This window comes from Carassius auratus, unplaced genomic scaffold, assembly GCF_003368295.1.
Source record: "Carassius auratus strain Wakin unplaced genomic scaffold, ASM336829v1 scaf_tig00217195, whole genome shotgun sequence".
In the NCBI taxonomy this organism is placed as follows: domain Eukaryota; kingdom Metazoa; phylum Chordata; class Actinopteri; order Cypriniformes; family Cyprinidae; genus Carassius; species Carassius auratus.
Window position 1 is genome coordinate 1 of NW_020528936.1, and position 19,736 is coordinate 19,736.

General features: G+C 38.9%; 1 protein-coding gene across 1 annotated transcript; it reads left to right on the forward strand.

Annotated features, from left to right (window-relative positions):
* Positions 1 to 9,093: 9,093 nt before the first annotated feature.
* Positions 9,094 to 18,756, forward strand: LOC113100127 (mitochondrial ribosome-associated GTPase 2; the record flags this gene model as incomplete). The annotated part of the gene is given in 4 exon segments (XM_026264997.1): positions 9,094 to 9,209; positions 9,312 to 9,530; positions 17,617 to 17,755; positions 17,864 to 18,756. Coding segments are annotated over 4 exon segments (839 nt in total), but the record flags the coding sequence as incomplete, so codon positions are not given.
* Between the last annotated feature and the right edge of the window lie 980 nt (positions 18,757 to 19,736).

Sequence of the window (19,736 nt, forward strand, 5' to 3'; positions counted from 1 at the left end):
AATCAATCAATCAATCACCTTTATTTATATAGTGCTTTAAACAAAATACATTGCGTCAAAGCACTGAACAACATTCATTTGGAAAACAGTGTCTCAATAATGCAAAATGATAGTTAAAGGCAGTTCATCATTGAATTCAGTTATGTCATCTCTGTTCAGTTGAAATAGTGTCTTTTTATTTGCAATCAAGTCAATGATATCGCTGTAGATGAAGTGACCCCAACTAAGCAAGCCAGAGGCGACAGCGGCAAGGAACCGAAACTCCATCGGTGACAGAATGGAGAAAAAAACCTTGGGAGAAACCAGGCTCAGTTGGGGGGCCAGTTCTCCTCTGACCAGACGAAACCAGTAGTTCAATTCCAGGCTGCAGCAAAGTCAGATTGTGCAGAAGAATCATCTGTTTCCTGTGGTCTTGTCCTGGTGCTCCTCTGAGACAAGGTCTTTACAGGGGATCTGTATCTGGGGCTCTAGTTGTCCTGGTCTCCGCTGTCTTTCAGGGCAGTAGAGGTCCTTTCTAGGTGCTGATCCACCATCTGGTCTGGATACGTACTGGATCCGGGTGACTGCAGTGACCCTCTGATCTGGACACAGACTGGATTCTCGTGGCCACGGTGACCTCGGAACAAGAGAGAAACAGACAAATATTAGCGTAGATGCCATTCTTCTAATGATGTAGAAAGTACGGTGTTATGTGAAGTGTTTCCGGTTCCGGTTTACCTAATTAATGCAGCCTAAAAATCCTTTAACGGATTTGGATATTAAAAAGCATATTAGTATGTTATGTGTATGCCAGGTTAAAGAGATGGGTCTTTAATCTAGATTTAAACTGCAAGAGTGTGTCTGCCTCCCGAACAATGTTAGATAGGTTATTCCAGAGTTTAGGCGCCAAATAGGAAAAGGATCTGCCGCCCGCAGTTGATTTTGATATTCTAGGTATTATCAAATTGCCTGAGTTTTGAGAACGTAGCGGACGTAGAGGAGTATAATGTAAAAGGAGCTCATTCAAATACTGAGGTGCTAAACCATTCAGGGCTTTATAAGTAATAAGCAATATTTTAAAATCTATACGATGTTTGATAGGGAGCCAGTGCAGTGTGGACAGGACCGGGCTAATATGGTCATACTTCCTGGTTCTAGTAAGAACTCTTGCTGCTGCATTTTGGACTAGCTGTAGTTTGTTTACCAAGCGTGCAGAACAACCACCCAATAAAGCATTACAATAGTCTAACCTTGAAGTCATAAATGCATGGATTAACATTTCTGCATTTGACATTGAGAGCATAGGCCGTAATTTAGATATATTTTTGAGATGGAAAAATGCCGTTTTAAAAATGCTAGAAACGTGGCTTTCTAAGGAAAGATTGCGATCAAGTAGCACACCTAGGTTCCTAACTGATGACGAAGAATTGACAGAGCAACCATCAAGTCTTAGACAGTGTTCTAGGTTATTACAAGCAGAGTTTTTAGGCCCTATGATTAACACCTCTGTTTTTTCTGAATTTAGCAGTAAGAAATTACTCGTCATCCAATATTTTATATCGACTATGCATTCCATTAGTTTTCAAATTGGTGTGTTTCACCAGGCTGCGAGGAAATATAGAGCTGCGTATCATCAGCATAACAGTGAAAGCTAACACCATGTTTCCTGATGATATCTCCAAAGGGTAACATATAAAGCGTGAAGAGTAGCGGCCCTAGTACTGAGCCTTGAGGTACTCCATACTGCACTTGTGATCGATATGATACATCTTCATTCACTGCTACGAACTGATGGCGGTCATATAAGTACGATTTAAACCATGCTAATGCACTTCCACTGATGCCAACAAAGTGTTCAAGTCTATGCAAAAGAATGTTGTGGTCAATTGTGTCAAACGCAGCACTAAGATCCAATAAAACTAATAGAGAGATACACCCACGATCAGATGATAAGAGCAGATCATTTGTAACTCTAAGGAGAGCAGTCTCAGTACTATGATACGGTCTAAATCCTGACTGGAAATCCTCACATATACCATTATTCTCTAAGAAGGAATATAATTGTGAGGATACCACCTTTTCTAGTATCTTGGACAGAAAAGGGAGATTCGAGATTGGTCTATAATTAACAAGTTCTCTGGGGTCAAGTTGTGGCTTTTTTATGAGAGGCTTAATAACAGCCAGTTTGAAGGTTTTGGGGACATATCCTAATGACAATGAGGAATTAATAATAGTCAGAAGAGGACCTATGACTTCTGGAAGCACCTCTTTTAAGAGCTTAGATGGTATAGGGTCTAACATACATGTTGTTGGTTTAGATGATTTAACAAGTTTATACAATTCTTCCTCTCCTATAGTAGAGAATGAGTGGAACTGTTCCTCAGGGGGTCTATAGTGCACTGTCTGATGTGATACGGTAGCTGACGGCTGAATGGTTGCAATTTTATCTCTAATAGTATCGATTTTAGAAGTAAAGTAGTTCATAAAGTCATTACTGTTGTGGTGTTGGGAAATGTCAACACTTGTTGAGGCTTTATTTTTCGTTAATTTAGCCACTGTATTGAATAAATACCTGGGGTTATGTTTGTTTTTTTCTAAAAGAGAAGAAAAGTAATCAGATCTAGCAGTTTTTAATGCTTTTCTATAGGATATGCTACTTTCCCGCCAAGCAATACGAAATACCTTTAGTTTTGTTTTCCTCCAGCTGCGCTCCATTTTTCGGGCTGCTCTCTTTAGGGTGCGAGTATGCTCATTATACCATGGTGTCAAACTGTTTTCCTTAACCTTCCTTAAGCGTAAAGGAGCAACTGTATTTAAAGTGCTAGAAAAGAGAGAGTCCATAGTTTCTGTTACATCATCAAGTTGTTCTGAGGTTTTGATATGCTAAGGAATTCGGATACATCAGGAAGATAACTTAAAAAGCAGTCTTTTGTGGTAGAAGTGATGGTTCTTCGATACTTGTAACAAGAAGTAGAATTTACAATTTTGGCTATATGAAGTTTACACAGAACTAAATAATGATCTGAGATATCATCACTTGGCTGAATAATTTCAACACTATCAACATCAATTCCATGTGACAGTATTAAATCTAGAGTATGATTTCGACAATGAGTAGGTCCTGAAACATGTTGTCTAACACCAATAGAGTTCAGAATGTCTATAAATGCTGATCCCAATGCATCTTTTTCATTATCGACATGGATATTAAAATCACCAACTATTAAGACTTTATCTGCAGCCAGAACTAACTCGGATGTAAAATCACCAAACTCTTTAATAAAGTCTGTATGGTGCCCTGGTGGCCTGTATACAGTAGCCAGTACAAACATAACAGGGGATTTATCATTAACATTGGGTTTCTCTGGATAATGTTATATGAAGCACCATTACTTCAAACGAGTTATACTTGAAGCCTGCCCTCTGAGAAATCCTGTAAACGTTGTTATAATTGAAGCAACTCCTCCCCCTTTGCCTTTTAGACGCGGCTCGTGTTTATAACAATAATCTTGGGGGGTGGACTCATTTAAAATAATGTAATCATCAAGGTTTTAGCCCAAGTTTCTGTCAAACAGAGCACATCTATATTATGATCAGTTATCATATTATTACAAAAAGTGTTTTCGTAGAAATGGATCTGATATTCAATAAGCCAATCTTTATCATTTGTTTATCCATATTGCATTTGTTTTTTATTTGTTGAACCTAAATTGTTAACCTTAACTTGGTTTGGACGTTTTTTGTATTTTCTAGTTCGGGGAACAGACACAGTCTCTATAGTGTGATATCTAGGTGAAAGAGTCTCTATGTGCTGAGAATTAACTGACCTCTGTGACGGGAGGCAGCTAGCAGACGGTCGGTTTAGCCAGTCTGTTGCTTCCTGACCTGGGCCCCAGTTAGTCAAGTATAAACACTAAGACTATGTGCCATATTTCTAGACAGAAGAGCAGCACCACCCCAGGAGGGATGAAGACCATCTCTTTTAAACAGGTCAGGTCTGCCCCAAAAGCTCGTCCAATTGTCTATGAAACCTATGTTATTCTGTGGGCACCACTTAGACATCCAGCCATTGAGTGATGACAATCTGCTATGCATCTCGTCACCACGGTAAGCAGGGAGGGACCAGAGCATATTACAGTGTCTGACATCGTGCTTGCAAGTTCACACACCTCTTTAAAGTTATTTTTAGTGATCTCCGACTGGCGAAGTCGAACATCATTAGCGCCGGCATGAATAACAATCTTACTGTATTTACGCTTAGCATTAGCCAGCACTTTTAAATTTGCCAAGATGTCAGGCGCTCTGGCTCCCGGTAAACATTTGACTATGGTGGCTGGTGTCTCTATATTCACGTTTCCGTACAATAGAATCACCAATAACTAGAGCACTTTCATCAGGTTTCTCAGTGGGTGCATCACTGAGTGGGGAGAAACCTGTTTAATGTTTTGATCGGAACAGAAGAGCGGTGTTTTGACCCACGACTACGCTGCCTCACCGTCACCCAGTTGCCCTGCTGCAGGGGCTCTGCTGGAACCGGACAATGTACAGGAATCCCTGAGCTAGACGCATCCAAAGCCATATCTAGAGCCCTAACATTCTTACTGTCCTCAATTAAAGTTTGGATGCGTGTCTCTAATTCTGAAATCTTCTCTGTCAGCCTAACTATTCCCTGCATTTATCACATGTGAATCCCTCATCAGCGACAGAGATAGATAAACTGTACATGTGGCAAGAGGTGCAAATAACAATTGTAGGAGAAGCCATTACTTACCGTGCTTGATGAAATATTCTTACTGCGGTTGTTTGATGAACTTGTGGAAAACTGCAGCGTGAGAGAGGAGAGGAGAGGAGAAAAGAAAACGCTAATGACAAGCTAACGAGTGCTACGCTTTGCAGGTGTACTGCAGTCACGGAAGAGTGAACGATCAAAGTTAATCTGATAAGATTGATCGATAATATCAGAAATATGGTGTGAATTAAGTTATATTTTACAATATAAAAAACAAACAAACAGACAGTGATAGTAAGAAAGATTATAGAGAAAAAATATAAAATAAAAACAGCTACACAGAGCTATGATTAGCTACAGAAGGCCAACAGGAAGTAGAGAAAACACTGTCCAACAGCGACACCAACGAGGTTCACACCTCTGTTTGCGCAACATCCAATGAACGTCCGCGATCTGAAGCGGGAAAAATGTTCCCTTGTCTCTGGGAAACACCCAATCAAGTGAGTTAAAGCTTATCAGAATTCATCAGTTATATTCAAGCAAGTTGGTAATTCCAGATTAATACATTTTGACATTAATTTCCTTTTATAAAGTGAGTCCTTCAAAGCATGACGGTTAAACAGATATATCAAAAATTACATGTAAAGGTAGAGGAAACATAAAAGTTTCATTCATATGCAGGATTGCACACATTTTAAGTTTGATTAAACACACGATAAAATTGCAGATACTCTAATCTTGATTATGGAATGACATCTGAGCTGGTCAGGAGTAGGGTTTACAGAATCATGACTCTGATATGAGAACATTCATTAGGAGAAACATTTCCCAGTAATAAATCATAAAATCATATCCATCGCATAAACTGGTTAACACTGTTAACCCAGCACAAACCTATCAAAATACATCTTATTAAGGACTTACATAAAGAGCGTACAGAAAGGTGTGTGTGTGTGTGTGTGTGTGTGCGCGTGAGTTGTGGAATGTGTTTCGTTTCTCCTCTGAGGCTGCTCACGTGACTGTGGAATATGCCATAAGGGAGTCATAAAGTAATTTCGATCCAGCCATGCTGGCGCCAGGCCAGTCATCTATCTTAGAGAGAGTTTGTTTAATATGCCTGAATTCAAAAGCTAAAGCTTTGGGTTTGCATTGTTTTAGATTCAACGAACCATGATTCATTAGTTCACAACCAATGAATCAATGAACTGCTCATCCGTTACACTGGTACGGGTCTGATACACTACAGAGATCTGAGATCGCACTGTGCAAAAAGTAACATTCAGAAGCTCATATAGTTCAGTGTTGCCATGCGACTTTTATGAATCGATACGGAATCGCTACATTATATTTGATCAGTTTTCCCTATTACTCGCGTGCCTGCAGTTACCCCTCTGTGTGCCACTGTAGGTTGCCGACCCCTGACTTAGAGGAATTATGGTTAGCTGCACTGTAGTATAATGGAGAGATTTATCTAGTGCAGGATTTAAGACAGCATTAAAATCACCACCCCCACTCATACGGGCTGTCTCTCCGAGCATGTTGCAGCCACGTGTTATTGGTGTGGTGGAAAGTGCTCTGCCGCATGTGAAGGACCCCAAGCCAAAACTTTTGGAAGATTTAACAACAGTCCTGGGCCCGTATTCATAAAGATTCTAAGAATCCTCTCAGAAAACTCTTAATTTAGCTTAAAAACTTTTATGTAGGAGTCTTAGCTTAAGAGCGATTCGGGAACGATCTGAGATCAACTCTGAGTAAGGAAAACTTTCTTCTTAGTGAGGAGGCGAGTTGACCCCGATTGCTATGTATGACACAATCTTTTGAAGACTGTGATTGGTTGGTAGTCCAAGAAGGAAAAAATTTTTGATTTTAAGTATAGGGTCTATTCTAATTCTCACTTTGAATTTACATGCGTAATTTTTCCTATTTGACCTTTCTCTCTCTCTCTCTCTCTCTCTCTCTCTGTCTCTCTCTCTTTCTCACACACACACACACACACACACATAAACAGTCATTATATGTGTGTATATAAATCCTTTTTTTATTTACCATGCTTTTAATTTCCTATAATGTATTTTATTGGCTTAGAATGAGAAAAATTGTTCCACTCTTTCCAATTACATTGATTGAAGTGGCGGTTTGAATGTTGGTTTTAATGTGTCAAACAATGGATCAAAACCAAGAAGTGCGAGAAAGCCAAACTGGACAGAGGAACAGTTTACTGTTAGCCCAGTTAGTGGATGAACACAAGGCCATTCTTAAAGGAAAATTTGGGCCGGTTGTCACAGCAAGGGACAAGAAGCAGACATGGGAGCGTATAGCACAAACTATTAACGGTTCATTCCCCCTGCTTGTGCGCACCTATAAGCCTACTATATTCATAATGCAGGTTTTTGAGCTTGAAAGGTGGGAATCTCCAGTGGAAACTAAATGAACTGCGACACAATAAGATGTTCTGAACGTGCTGTAATTGTTTGTGTGATCACTCTACTTACAGAAGGTTGTGAGAGACCCAGATCATCACTATTGCATTGTTGCATTTTCCCAGTTGCCAAATATCGTAATGTAGTGATTACTTTCATTTCTGGCGATATGGCATTTCTGCGCTGTGTCGGAAATGTTAGCAAATCTCTAATAAGATCAGTCACAAACATGATCCCTGCACGATCTAATCTATAGCGTCTTATTAACTCACTGTCATCCATTGTCTGCAACACATTATTTCCGCCTCTTCGTCTTTCTGCCATTTTCTCCTCTGCTAAAGAAACTCTTAAGCCTCTTAAGTCCTCGTCTGTGCTCTTAACAAGTTTGACCTTAAGACCACTTTTAAGAATTAAGATGCTTTCTGAATTACTTTTTTCTTTACTATGATTTTTTCTTTAATTTTAAGAGTAAACGCCCACATTTCTTAGAATTTTCTTAGAATTTTGTCACTAGGAGCTACTTTTTGCATTAAGATTTTTTATGAATATGGGCCCTGGGAGATAAAGGTAGTCAGAGAATTTCACTCTGTAAATGGGGTGGAGAAGTGGGCCGCTCTCACAAACACTGCAGAGTTGAATAAGGGCTCCGTTACTCCGCCACACTCACAGACAGTACCGTGCTCGGAGAGACAGCTGTCCTGGAGCAGCCCAGAATGGTGAATTACATTTGTTCGGAAGCATGGTAGAGCTGTAATCGGGCCATGAAAGTTAGGCCTGACAGGACCCGAGCCCGACAGGTTTCGGCCCGAGCCCGACAAGTACATTTTGATTGACAGCTTTTTAAAAGCCCGAACCCGTTTACAGCCCGACATTATTCAAATGTGCGCACATACACAGCTCTTGCCTTTTGTCAAGAATGAGTCATTTATGCATGTTTTAAAATAATTTATTCATAACTAACGTAGACTAGACCACTTGGAAGTTGGAATAAAGAAATAAAATAAGTCCTGTGTGACATCTTAACATCTCAGCACTCTAAATAGACATAGGCTCAATTAGCCTATAAATAGACCAACACACCAATAAAAACGAGTCTTTAACAAATTAAATTGATACATTTTTATTTAAGATGAGTATTTGGCAATAACGAAATTAAGATAAAGGCTCCGCCGGATTTGCTTTGCAAGCTGACATTTAATAATAAAAGAAAAATGTCAGCATTATCGTAAATACTCTGTCCACATTATGCATTTAAGACTCAATGATTTAGTTAACATTTGATTTACTCACAGAGATTAGGCTAAGTCTACATGTTTTTGTGGAGGAAAATAATTGAATCCACTTGTAGATGTCTTCAGCACGTTCCTGCGCTCACTGATGGTGCGTCATTATTCACTCATTTTTCTCATTATAAACATGGTCAAAATTTTCCACACTTCAGACTTTGCTGTAGTTGCTGGTGCAACCAAAACGTAATTGCCAGAGGCTAACCACCGTTACACCTACTATAAATATTTGTATATTTATATATTTATACTATATATATTTATTTATTTATTATTATTTTTTTAAAGCATTTATTATTTCTCAACATTGTGCAGTAAAAATTACATTTATTAAAGGTTCACTTTCGAATTCATGAAGACGACATGAATTTCAAAAATGTCTCTTAGCAAAAAATAAAGACTTAAGATGAAAATGAAATTACAGTTATAACCATGGGATGGGAGCAGAGGATTAGTCATTGGCCACAGCTGCCATTTCAGTTTTCTTTTTTTTTCAAGTCTGTTGATTTATTAAAACATATTATAACAAATGTAGTACTTTATCGTACTGAAGAATAGCAAGTGCAGGAAGTAACAAAGTAACTTGTCATTTAAATAAATAAGGCCAGACAATTATTTAAATTCCTACATAGTTAAATACAGATTAAATAAGTTTTCAAATAAAATTTCTTCTCTGCAGTGGACCGGCAGGTAAAATCACTGTCCTCTGTGTCAGCGGTGTATCGTGGAAAAGATGGAGAAGCAGGAAGCAGCAAAAACTGCTTTGGACGCAATGCCAGCCCCACCTACATATCAGTGAGTTCCCTTTACAGTCAACACTGTCCTTGAAAACACAGGCCTGGCTGAATAGCAGCTGGGTTATGAAGTCACTTGTACCGTGTCATGCTTTGATTGCAGGTTCCTGTCGGCACGCTTGTCAAAGAGGAGGGCAGGACGCTGGCAGACCTTGCGCAGCACGGCCAGCTGTATGCGGTTGCATTTGGGGGTTCTGGGGGGAAGGGGAACCGCTTCTTCCTGTCCAATGAGAACAGAGCACCCCTGACAGCCACGCCAGGAGAGAAGGGCCAGGAGCGTGTGGTTCAGTTGGAGCTGCACACCATGGCCCACGCTGCACTGGTCAGTACGGATCCCAGCAGTCCAAAATCACTCACTTTCATGTCCTTCCAAACCTGGATGCATTTAATGTCTCTGTGAAACACACAGGAAGATTTTTTTTAACAAATGTATGGACCAACATTTGGAGCCCACTGACATCAGATAAAACTAAAGCAAAAAATGAATACTCAAAGTATCCTTAATGTTACCCAAAAAAAGAAACGTTTTGCATGAAGATTTTTCGTTTTTGAGTGGACTATCCCTTTGTGGAGTTGAGAAATCCTGTGGTATGAAAAATTTTCTTTTAATGTAACATCTAACTATTATTCTAACAATTGAACAAGTAAAATTGGAAAGTAAGCTGACATGACCTTAAAACACAAACCATCTGCAAAATATTTCACATAACGGATGTTTCCATATGCTATAGGTAGGGCTTGGCGATATGGCCTGAAAAAAATCCCTGATATATCCCCTATATATGTATGTATGTATGTATGTATGTATGTGTGTGTGTGTATATATATATATATATATATATATATATATATATATATATATATATATATATATATATATATATATATACTAGCCCATCATGCATCTAACCATCCAAGTGCACACTCGGCATTAAGAGCTGTTCAGATTAAAACTGGCAACACAGTGAGTCAGTGTCATAAACGGAGGACAAAGCAAGTGTAAATACATTTTCTATATTTCCATCTTGTAATTCCCCATAGTTCTCAATGGGCAGATCTCCCTGACAGAATTTGTGTAACTTCCACTGCTTGCTGGATCCATATTGGTCAGTCGTTCTGTAATACGTCAGCGAAAGGAAGAGCCAAGGTAGGATCCAAATGCAACCAGTGGAACATTTAATATCACAAAAGGTAAACCAAATCCCCAAACATAGAATCAAACACAGAGAGAACCCGGAAACAGACACAACTTATCAAAGACAATGACTGACAACCGATTAACTCAAACACTGGGCTATTTATACAAAGGTAACAAGAAACACCTGTAAAAGCAATCAAGACGACCAGTGAAACAATAGGACTAGTTGACTACAAATGACACTCTAGACAGGAAGTAACAAATCCAAACACAAGAAAGGGGAACATGAGCCAGTTTATGACATCTCCTTTATATATCTTCAAGAAGTAGTGTGTGGGTTAAAGCCGTCTAGCTCCTCTATTGATGCCATTCCACCATATTTCTTCAAACAAATTTTTGATGCTTTGGGTCCTTATTTTGTGACCACGATAAATCAATGTTTGGGAAGTAGTATTGTACCTGATGCATTTATCCCTTGCTTAAGAGGCCGAACTTGGACCCTTCTGTTTTAGCCAACTATAGACCCATTTCAAAGATCTTAGAAAAAATAGTTCTGCAAAAACTACAAAGCTTTCTGAATACAAAATAAGATCTTTTTGAAGTTTTTCAATCAGGTTTTAGAAAACACCACTCGACTGATGCCGCACTTCTGAAGGTTTTAAATGACTGTGATAATTTTAATAACTGGTGACTCTGGGGATCATGCTGTGCTAGCGCTCCTAGACTTGAGTGCTGGTTTTGACACTGTGGGCCATGCAATCCTGCTTGCTCCTTTGGAACACTATGTAGGCATAAAAGGAAGTGCTCTTGAATGGTTTACAGTAGGTGGCCATCCGCCACGGCGTCTGCAAAGTGCTTTAATCACAAGTTTTCAAACAATTGCATAAATGCACATTTTTGCAAATAGACGTGCAGCTTTGCCTGACTGATTTGTTACATTTGAGGGCTGCAGTCGGAGAAAATGAAATAAAATATTTAATATTCACAAATGAAAGTTAAGTCCTTATGAAGTTATGTGCATTTCTTAGAACGAATTCAAGCAGGATACATGTCAAGCCTATGAGCCTGTGCTTATATTTTCTCTACACCATATTTTAGATCTGACACATTTAATAGGTGTGCAGTATTATTTATATAATATGAATTATGTGTTAAATTATTCAAAAGAAATTGGGGTTTTCTTTGCATCGGAGCATTAAAAGTGGTAGCCTATTTTAGTGAGCTAGGCTTGCGTGTATTGTACATTTATTTTCTTTATTTTAGTAAAACGTGAGGCACTGTATAATTTCGCTTCCATTATTTAGGGCTAATTAAAACAAGAAACAATAAATTAAACCAGCATGATTTAACGAAATCATTGAAACTCTTAAGAATGGACTGATTAATAAAACGTCTTCACGTATAAACTCAAGTTCTCTCATTTTCATCTACAAAATGTACACATTGTAAAAAGGAGCTTCATTAATTGACAACTTCATTGATTTTAAATGGAGTCTTCGTTACTTGCTTTCATGTAATTTAAGTAAAATAAATAAATTGTAGCCGCATTTAAATGCAGGTTTGTAGCATAACGCGACTGACTTAGTACACACGGCGGTATTACCCATTTTGTTTGTCAACCTACTGTTACTCTTTCAAATCGAAGTTTCAGAGTTAACATTGGTGAACACTCTTCTGAGGTAGCTTTTTTGTCGTGTGGTGTTCCCCAGGGCTCCATTTTAGGTCCTATTCTTATTTCACTCTATATATTCCCTTTGGGTTCTATTTTTAGAAAGCATGGTCTGTCATTCCATTGCTATGCAGGCAATACTCAAATCTATCTGCCCTTAAAACAGAGATCAAATGGTTTGGAAGCACTTATATCTTGCCTGTTTGATGTGAAATCCTGGTCGTCTTAAATTTTTTACATTTTAATGGGAGTAAAACTTAAATAATTGTGTTCGGTCCATCAAATTCTTTTAGTGCACCTAAAATAACCCTAGGCAATAAAACTTTATCTGTGAAGCCTTGGGTTAAAAATCGGGGTGTTATCTTTGATGGTCTAGAATTTGACAAACAGATAAATTCAGAGGTTAAGTAGGCGGAAGTACCTAGCTGTTGACTATAAGGAGAATAGTCCTGGAATGTTTTAGGGCAGGTCCAAATAAAAAAAATTTGGGCTTCGAAGCTTCTGTAGAAATCAAAACTGAATATTTGAAGCTTCATGAGGGAATGGGCTGAACAAATTCTTCTCTCTAACACAGTGTCTACACTGGACACGAGCAGCTCAGCATGACAAAATACAATAGAACCCATTATGCTGTCTACACTGGATGACAAATCCCAGACAGAAAACTGTTGCTGTGTTCTATTTATAACGTACTGACACACATTTTAAATGATTATGGTCCCTTTTAGGGCTGGGCAAAAAAAAAGTTTTTTCGATTTAATGCTTTTTTTTTTTTTTTTTTATGACATTGATTCTATATATCGATTCTATATATGCATATACTGTATATATATGTGTGTGTGTGTGTGTGTGTGTGAATGTATGTATATGTGTATAATGTAATATTTGAAACACAAATAATAATAAATGAGGCTCAGTCATCTATTAACAAACGTGCATGTTTATTTTAGCACTTTCGTCAGTGAAAACACAGCCTGTAAAACACTTAAATAATCAAAGAAATAATACATTTAAACAAGAAAGTAGCCTAAATAAAATGTTTAAATGCACCCTTTTAACAGGACGCAAGCAGACTCATTATTACCAATCAGTGATGCTACACTGGATGCTGCACGACATGACAAATCACTGACAGTAAACTGCCTCGTCCTATTTATGAAGTACTGACCGAGTTTACATGTCCTGTGAAGATGCTACACAAACCTGTTAGGATGGTTCACTTAAGAAAGCCTTGTCTGTTTAGGGAAGCTGCACGCGCAGTCAGCGGAGGCTCACGAATCAGAGCCAGGTGAAAGTATAAATCCCACTTTAAGCGAGTCAAGTCACCTTTATTTATATAGTACTTTAAACAAAATACATTGCGTCAAAGCAACTGAGCAACATTCATTAGGAAAACAGTGTGTCAATAATGCAAAATGACAGTTAAAGGCAGTTCATCATTGAATTCAGTGATATCATCTCTGTTCAGTTTAAATAGTGTCTGTGCATTTATTTGAAATCAAGTCAATGATATCGCTGTAGATGAAGTGCATGAACTCCTCGTCTGCACACAATCTCTTTGAAATAGGAATCATTCCCACATTTCTTGTTAACATATTTCATTTATCGTTGTCTTGTTTGTGTTTGGCTAGTTTGGAGAAAGCCTCACCAAACCTGACCAGCCAGGTGATTGCGATCACTGGATCTTGAAGACATTTTTACAAACGCAGATGGATGACATGAATGTAGATGGCTCCAGATCAGCAATGTAGTATTTGGTTTCCCAACAAGGTCCATCACCCAACAAAAAATTAATCTGCTGAATGCATACTGTATTTTCCTGGGCTCACAAACCCGACCAGTCTAAAGGAAATGCTGTGTATCGTGTTTGAGGTAATTTGTAAATTAAAAAACAAAAATCTATTATTACTGTTATTACTAGGCCTGTCACAATAACAAATTTTGCTGGACGATAAATTGTCCAAGAAATTATCGCGATAAACGTTAATATTGTCGTTCTAAGACCAGTTTTAACTAATATAATGCTAATGGCATGACAACGCAGATACACCTTTTCAAAGATCAGTAAACTTTTATTTTATGGCAGATTCAGAGCAAGAAATACCAACATGTTGACTTTGTGTAGCTTAAAATAAATTTTGTATGTTATGTTTATATGCCAGTTAGGGATGCTCATATTGACCGTTTAACGAAGGTGTCGTTCAGATATCAAGTCTTTTTTTTTGTGCTCAAGTTTGTTATTTCAAATGCGTTATGCACGCTCTTAATGGAAGAGACACGGTCGCGATTTTTCCAGGCCCATCTGCACCAAATCTAGTTAAAAACATCTCAAGTTTTCAGAATGACTCAAGCGCACCAGGTCATGTGACAAGAACCTCAACTCAATCAGCTTCCTTCGGGGTGAAATTCCCCAATGTTTTTGAAAAATGGGATGCACCCAAACACTGCAGAGTTTTTTACTTTTCTTCAAAAATAAATCTTTTAGCAGAGTTACAGCAAGGGTCTTTCGGTGGTGGAAATCCATTACTAAAATGTCCTTGTTGTAATGGATATCGCAGCTGATGGATGCTTAGCAAACGACAGACGCCTCAGGAGCGCAACTGGCTGAGCGCTTCGGAAAGGAGAAAATGCGTGCGTGCGTGTGTGTGTGTGTGTGCCTACAGACATATTTAGCTGATTTTTAGCGAGCGAAAAGTAGGCCCATTTCAACAGAAAGGACAACGAAGTTACTTGCATAAAATGCTACGCGGTATTAACATAAAGCAGTAGTGCAAGTTAGGGATGCACCGAATCCAGATTTTTGGGGTTCGGCCGAATACCGAATCAACTGTTTAAGATTCGGCCGAATCCGAAACCGAATACCGAATCCTACACGCATCCTTATTCCATTAACACAGTAAAACCAAATTAATGAAGTTAACAACGTCCACGGCAATGTATTTTTCATTGTATTTTATTTAAACTGTAAAAAAAAAAAAAAAAAAAAAAAAAAAAGAATAGGCAACATTATGCCAGGATGACAAGTGAGAAAAACTTTTTTGACAATTAACAGTTACCAAGCTTATGCTTACCCAGGTAAACAACCAAAACCTTTCAATAAAAGTGCAGCAAAAATTTTTTTATAAATCAGAATATGTTTGGTCACTTAACTGAAATGAATGTAATTGAACATTAACTCAATAAACATGGATAGTAGGCTGTTTAGTTTTCGTTTATAACAGTAGGATAGGCTACGGTTAGAATGGTAGCCAAATATTACGAAAAAATATTACGGAAGATCACACACACCTCCTGCATCATAATTAAATTAATGTAAAACCTCTAATCTTTCACATGAAATGAGTTTCATAAAAAAAAACAAAAAAAAAACAAGACGCTCTGCATTAACAGGTGACAGCCGATTGCGAGTGTGGGAATGATTGTCCCCAGCAGTACTGAAAAGTCTTTCACTTGGCACAGAGGTAGATTTTTGCCAGCAATGGAAATCTTTGCTGGTTTGTCTTTCACCACTGAAGTGGATCCTCTCTAAGAGGAATCAAAGGCTCACCGAAAAAAGCGTTTATCTCCACGTCAGCACCCAATGTGACTGGCTAGCTCTGTATCGCTACGGTATAAATTGTCCCAGACACTCAAGATTCCTGAACAGTTTACTTTAGAGCAAACTGTCGGGCCGTGTTCCTCCTCACATAAACACCTTCACGCAATCAACGGCCGCGTGACGTCGACCAGCTACGCAAGCCTAGGGTTCGGTTCAGTGAAAAAAAAACCTAAGGTTCGGCCGAAACCGAACCCCGTCAAAAAGCCCAGTATTCGGCCGAATCCGAATCCTGGATTCGGTGCATCCCTAGTGCAAGTACAATGCAATATCACTTGCGACACAAACATCCACCAGCAAATAAAAGTCATGGCTACAGTGTCCTTGGAATAAGAGAGAAACCAACTAATATTACCATAGATGCCATTCTTCTAACAATGTAGCAAGTACATTGGGTGTTATTGGAAGTGTTCCCGGTTCCAGTTTTCCTAATTAATGCAGCCTAAAAATCCTTTAAAAGATTTAAATATTAGAAATGTGTTAGCCTGTTGTGTGTAAGGCAGGTTAAAGAGATGTCTTTAATCTAGATTTAAATGGACAGAGTGTGTCGGCCTCCCGAACAATGTTAGATTATTGTTAGGTTATTCCAGAGTTTGGGAGCCAAGTAGGGAAAGGATTTGCCACAGAATTTAGCAGTAAGAAATTTATCCTCATCCAGGTTTTTATATCGACTACAAATTCCATTATTTTTCAAATTGGTGTGTTTCTCTGGGCCACAAAGAAATGTAGAACTGAGTATCATCAGCATAACAGTTAAAGCTAACACAATCAATCAATCAATCAATCACCTTTATTTATATAGCGCTTTAAACAAAATACATTGCGTCAAAGCAACTGAACAACATTAATTAGGAAAACAGTGTGTCAATAATGCAAAATGATAGTTAAAGGCAGTTCATCACTGAATTCAGTGATGTCATCTCTGTTCAGTTTAAATAGTGTCTGTGCATTAATTTGCAATCAAGTCAATGATATCGCTAGATGAAGTGACCCCAACTAAGCAAGCCAGAGGCGACAGCGGCAAGGAACCGAAACTCCAGTAGTTCAATTCCAGGCTGCAGCAAAGTCAGATTGTGCAGAAGAATCATCTGTTTCCTGTGGTCTTGTCCTGGTGCTCCTCTGAGACAAGGTCTCTAACACTAACTCTAAACCCCCAATACCACGACTCTGTCCACTAAACCCCCAACTGCTCCCCAGTTGCTGCAGCATAAATTTGGATGGGTTAAAAAATGGTTTCACCTTAGCCAGAAGTCTTAAATGAAAAAAAAAATGCAGATGTAGAGGGCTGTAGAGGTCTTCTCTAGGTGCTGATCCAACATCTGGTCTGGATACGTACTGGATCCGGTTGACTGCAGTGACCCTCTTATTTGGAGATGTTGATCCATGCTTTTGTGTTCTCAAAACTTGACTATTGTAACTAACTCTATATTGGCGTCTCCCAAACATCTTTGAGTCGGCTGCAAATAGTACAAAATGCTGCAGTCAGACTTTTGTCTGGGACCCTCAAATATGATCACATCTCTCCCATTTTGGCCTTTGGTTTGCCGTTCAAGTCAGAGTTGATTTTAAACTTTAAATGTTTGTTTATAAGATCCTAAATGGATTAGCTCCGTCATCTCTGTCTGAGCTCCTTCAGGACTATAAGCCCCTTATGTGTTTAAGGTCAGCAGACAAAGGGCCTTTGCTTGTTCACGAGAATGAAATTTAAGAGAAGGGGTGAAAGGGCCTTTGCTGTAGCTGCCCCTAAGTTATGGAACAACGTAACACTTCATATCAGATTTGCTCCTAAATTAGGCTTTTTAAAAGTTGCTTTAAAAGTTAAAATGCACTTCCTCTATAGCCTTTTAGAATTGTATGGTTTTGTGTCATTGTTTTATGATGAGAACTTTCCCTTACTAAATTTTTTTTTTTTTTTTTTTATGTATACTGTATAGCACTTTGAAAATAAATGAACTAAACTGACTGTGAGCAAGTGACTTGACTGAAGTTGTCTGGTTTCTGAACAGGTTGGCTTTCCAAATGCAGGCAAGTCGTCTCTGTTGCGTACGATCTCTAATGCACGGCCGGCTGTGGCGGCATACCCTTTCACCACGCTCAAGCCTCACGTGGGCATCGTGACATACAGAGACCATGAGCAGCTGGCAGGTGTGTGTATGTGTGTGTTCATTGCTTGGCCTTGTTAAGAGAACTGATGAGGCTCTAACTTCTCAGGCCTTTAAAGCCCTTGTTTTTCTCTCCCCATTTCCATGGCAGTGGCTGATATTCCGGGGCTGATTCCCGGCGCTCATCTAAACCGTGGCCTTGGCATCTCTTTCCTCAGGCACATTGAGCGCTGCCGGGTTCTGCTGTTTGTGTTGGACATGTCGTCTGCAGAGCCCTGGGAGCAGCTCCAGCAGCTGTGCTTCGAGCTGGACCAGTACAATCCTCAGCTGTCCCACAGACCTCATGCCATTGTGGCCAACAAAATGGACCTGCCGGAGGCCAGAAAGAATCTGGAGGCTCTAAGGAGCCGCGTCCATCAGACGGTCATCCCTGTGTCTGCCCTGACCGGACACAACACGGCACAGCTGATCCTGCACCTCAGAGAGATGTACGACAGCTACCCTACTCCTAGATGAGGATGCAGCCTTTTAAACTCCATTTCCACTGATGTAGTTGAGCCCTTCCATTGGTTTCTGTTGGTGCACAAAAGTGGCAGTAACAGGAACATAATCAACATGCAGACTAATATGAGGCTATTGTTTGGATCACATGTCAAGTTACTTTACATCCAGTCATTCAGCTGTCTTGTCATGATGACATAAAGCTGATAACCAGTGACTTTTTACACTTTACAGACAAAGGTCCCAGAAAGGGAAGACGTAAGAGGTAATGTACAGTTGTGTAGTCAGCCATTCATTACTGCAAAATAGACCCTGATCTTCTGCATATCTGGCTTTTGTCTCTCAGAAGTGGTTTATTCTGCAGTGCAGTTGCTTCAGTTAGTGTGCAAAAAAATTAAGCTGATTTAAGTATCTATATTAATGCATTTTTGTTTTGCTAATAAATTATTAAAACTTATATGATTGAAAGTAATCATTACACATTGTTCAGTTTATATATTCAATTAAATTCAAGTTTATTTGTATAGCGCTTTTTACAATACAAATCGTTACAAAGCAACTTTAGAGAAAATTATGTTTCTACAATATTTAGTAGTAGCTTATGGTGGTGACTGTAAGTTTGTGCACGTAAGACAGGATTTAAAAAAAAATTCATACAAGATATAGTCAGCCAGACGATGAACATTATTAATATTATTAATTAATAATTATTATATGATGCAGTCACACTTGTAGTAATAATTGTTAGTTCTGTTGTTGATTCAGGGTTAGTATCATCTGAGGTCCTCTGAGGGTCAGCATCATCTCTTCTCAGGTGTTCTGGATCCAGACTGGAGCTTGTGTAAATCCTAGTTACCACGGGATGTAAATCCTGTGGCAAAACATAGAAACAAATAGAGGCATTATTAGCATAGCTGCTGATCCAACAAAGTAAAATTAATTAGTTTAACCCAAGCTAAAGAATGCACCTTTGATCAGATGCAACTGCAGTCACAATTTAAGAGATGCATTATTTGAATGCTTGTTGATTATTACATGAATCCCCTAGGAGGAGTATTTAAAAGTTCATCAAAAGCACTTTTTACAGAAAGGAGGTATGACTGTTAAGTGAAAGCTGTTCAGATCAGTAAGTTCAGTTACTGTAATGCTGAGGGTTTCCGGGCTCGAAGAGAACAATGTAAGTGCTATGGTGGAAATTCACCTGTAACATTAAAGTCAGGCCATTCAATGGTAAAATATCAAATCAAATTAATTTGTCTGCAGTCGTGATCCAGGGTAATCTATTACAACCAAAACATACAAGTTAAGAGTAAAAGAGTAAATCAAACATTCATTTGGCATGGTACAAAGGTTGATTGGATAAAGTTTATCATGAGGCCTATGCCGCAGAACCAGTCCTTTATCTCTGAACTGCTTTTTGTTTCCCTGAGACCTGGCCTTCTTCTGAAACACTGACTCTGGTTTGTCCAGGTTTGCCCATTGGTGGCAATATTAGCTGCGTTTCCACTGTCGGCCAAAAGCGG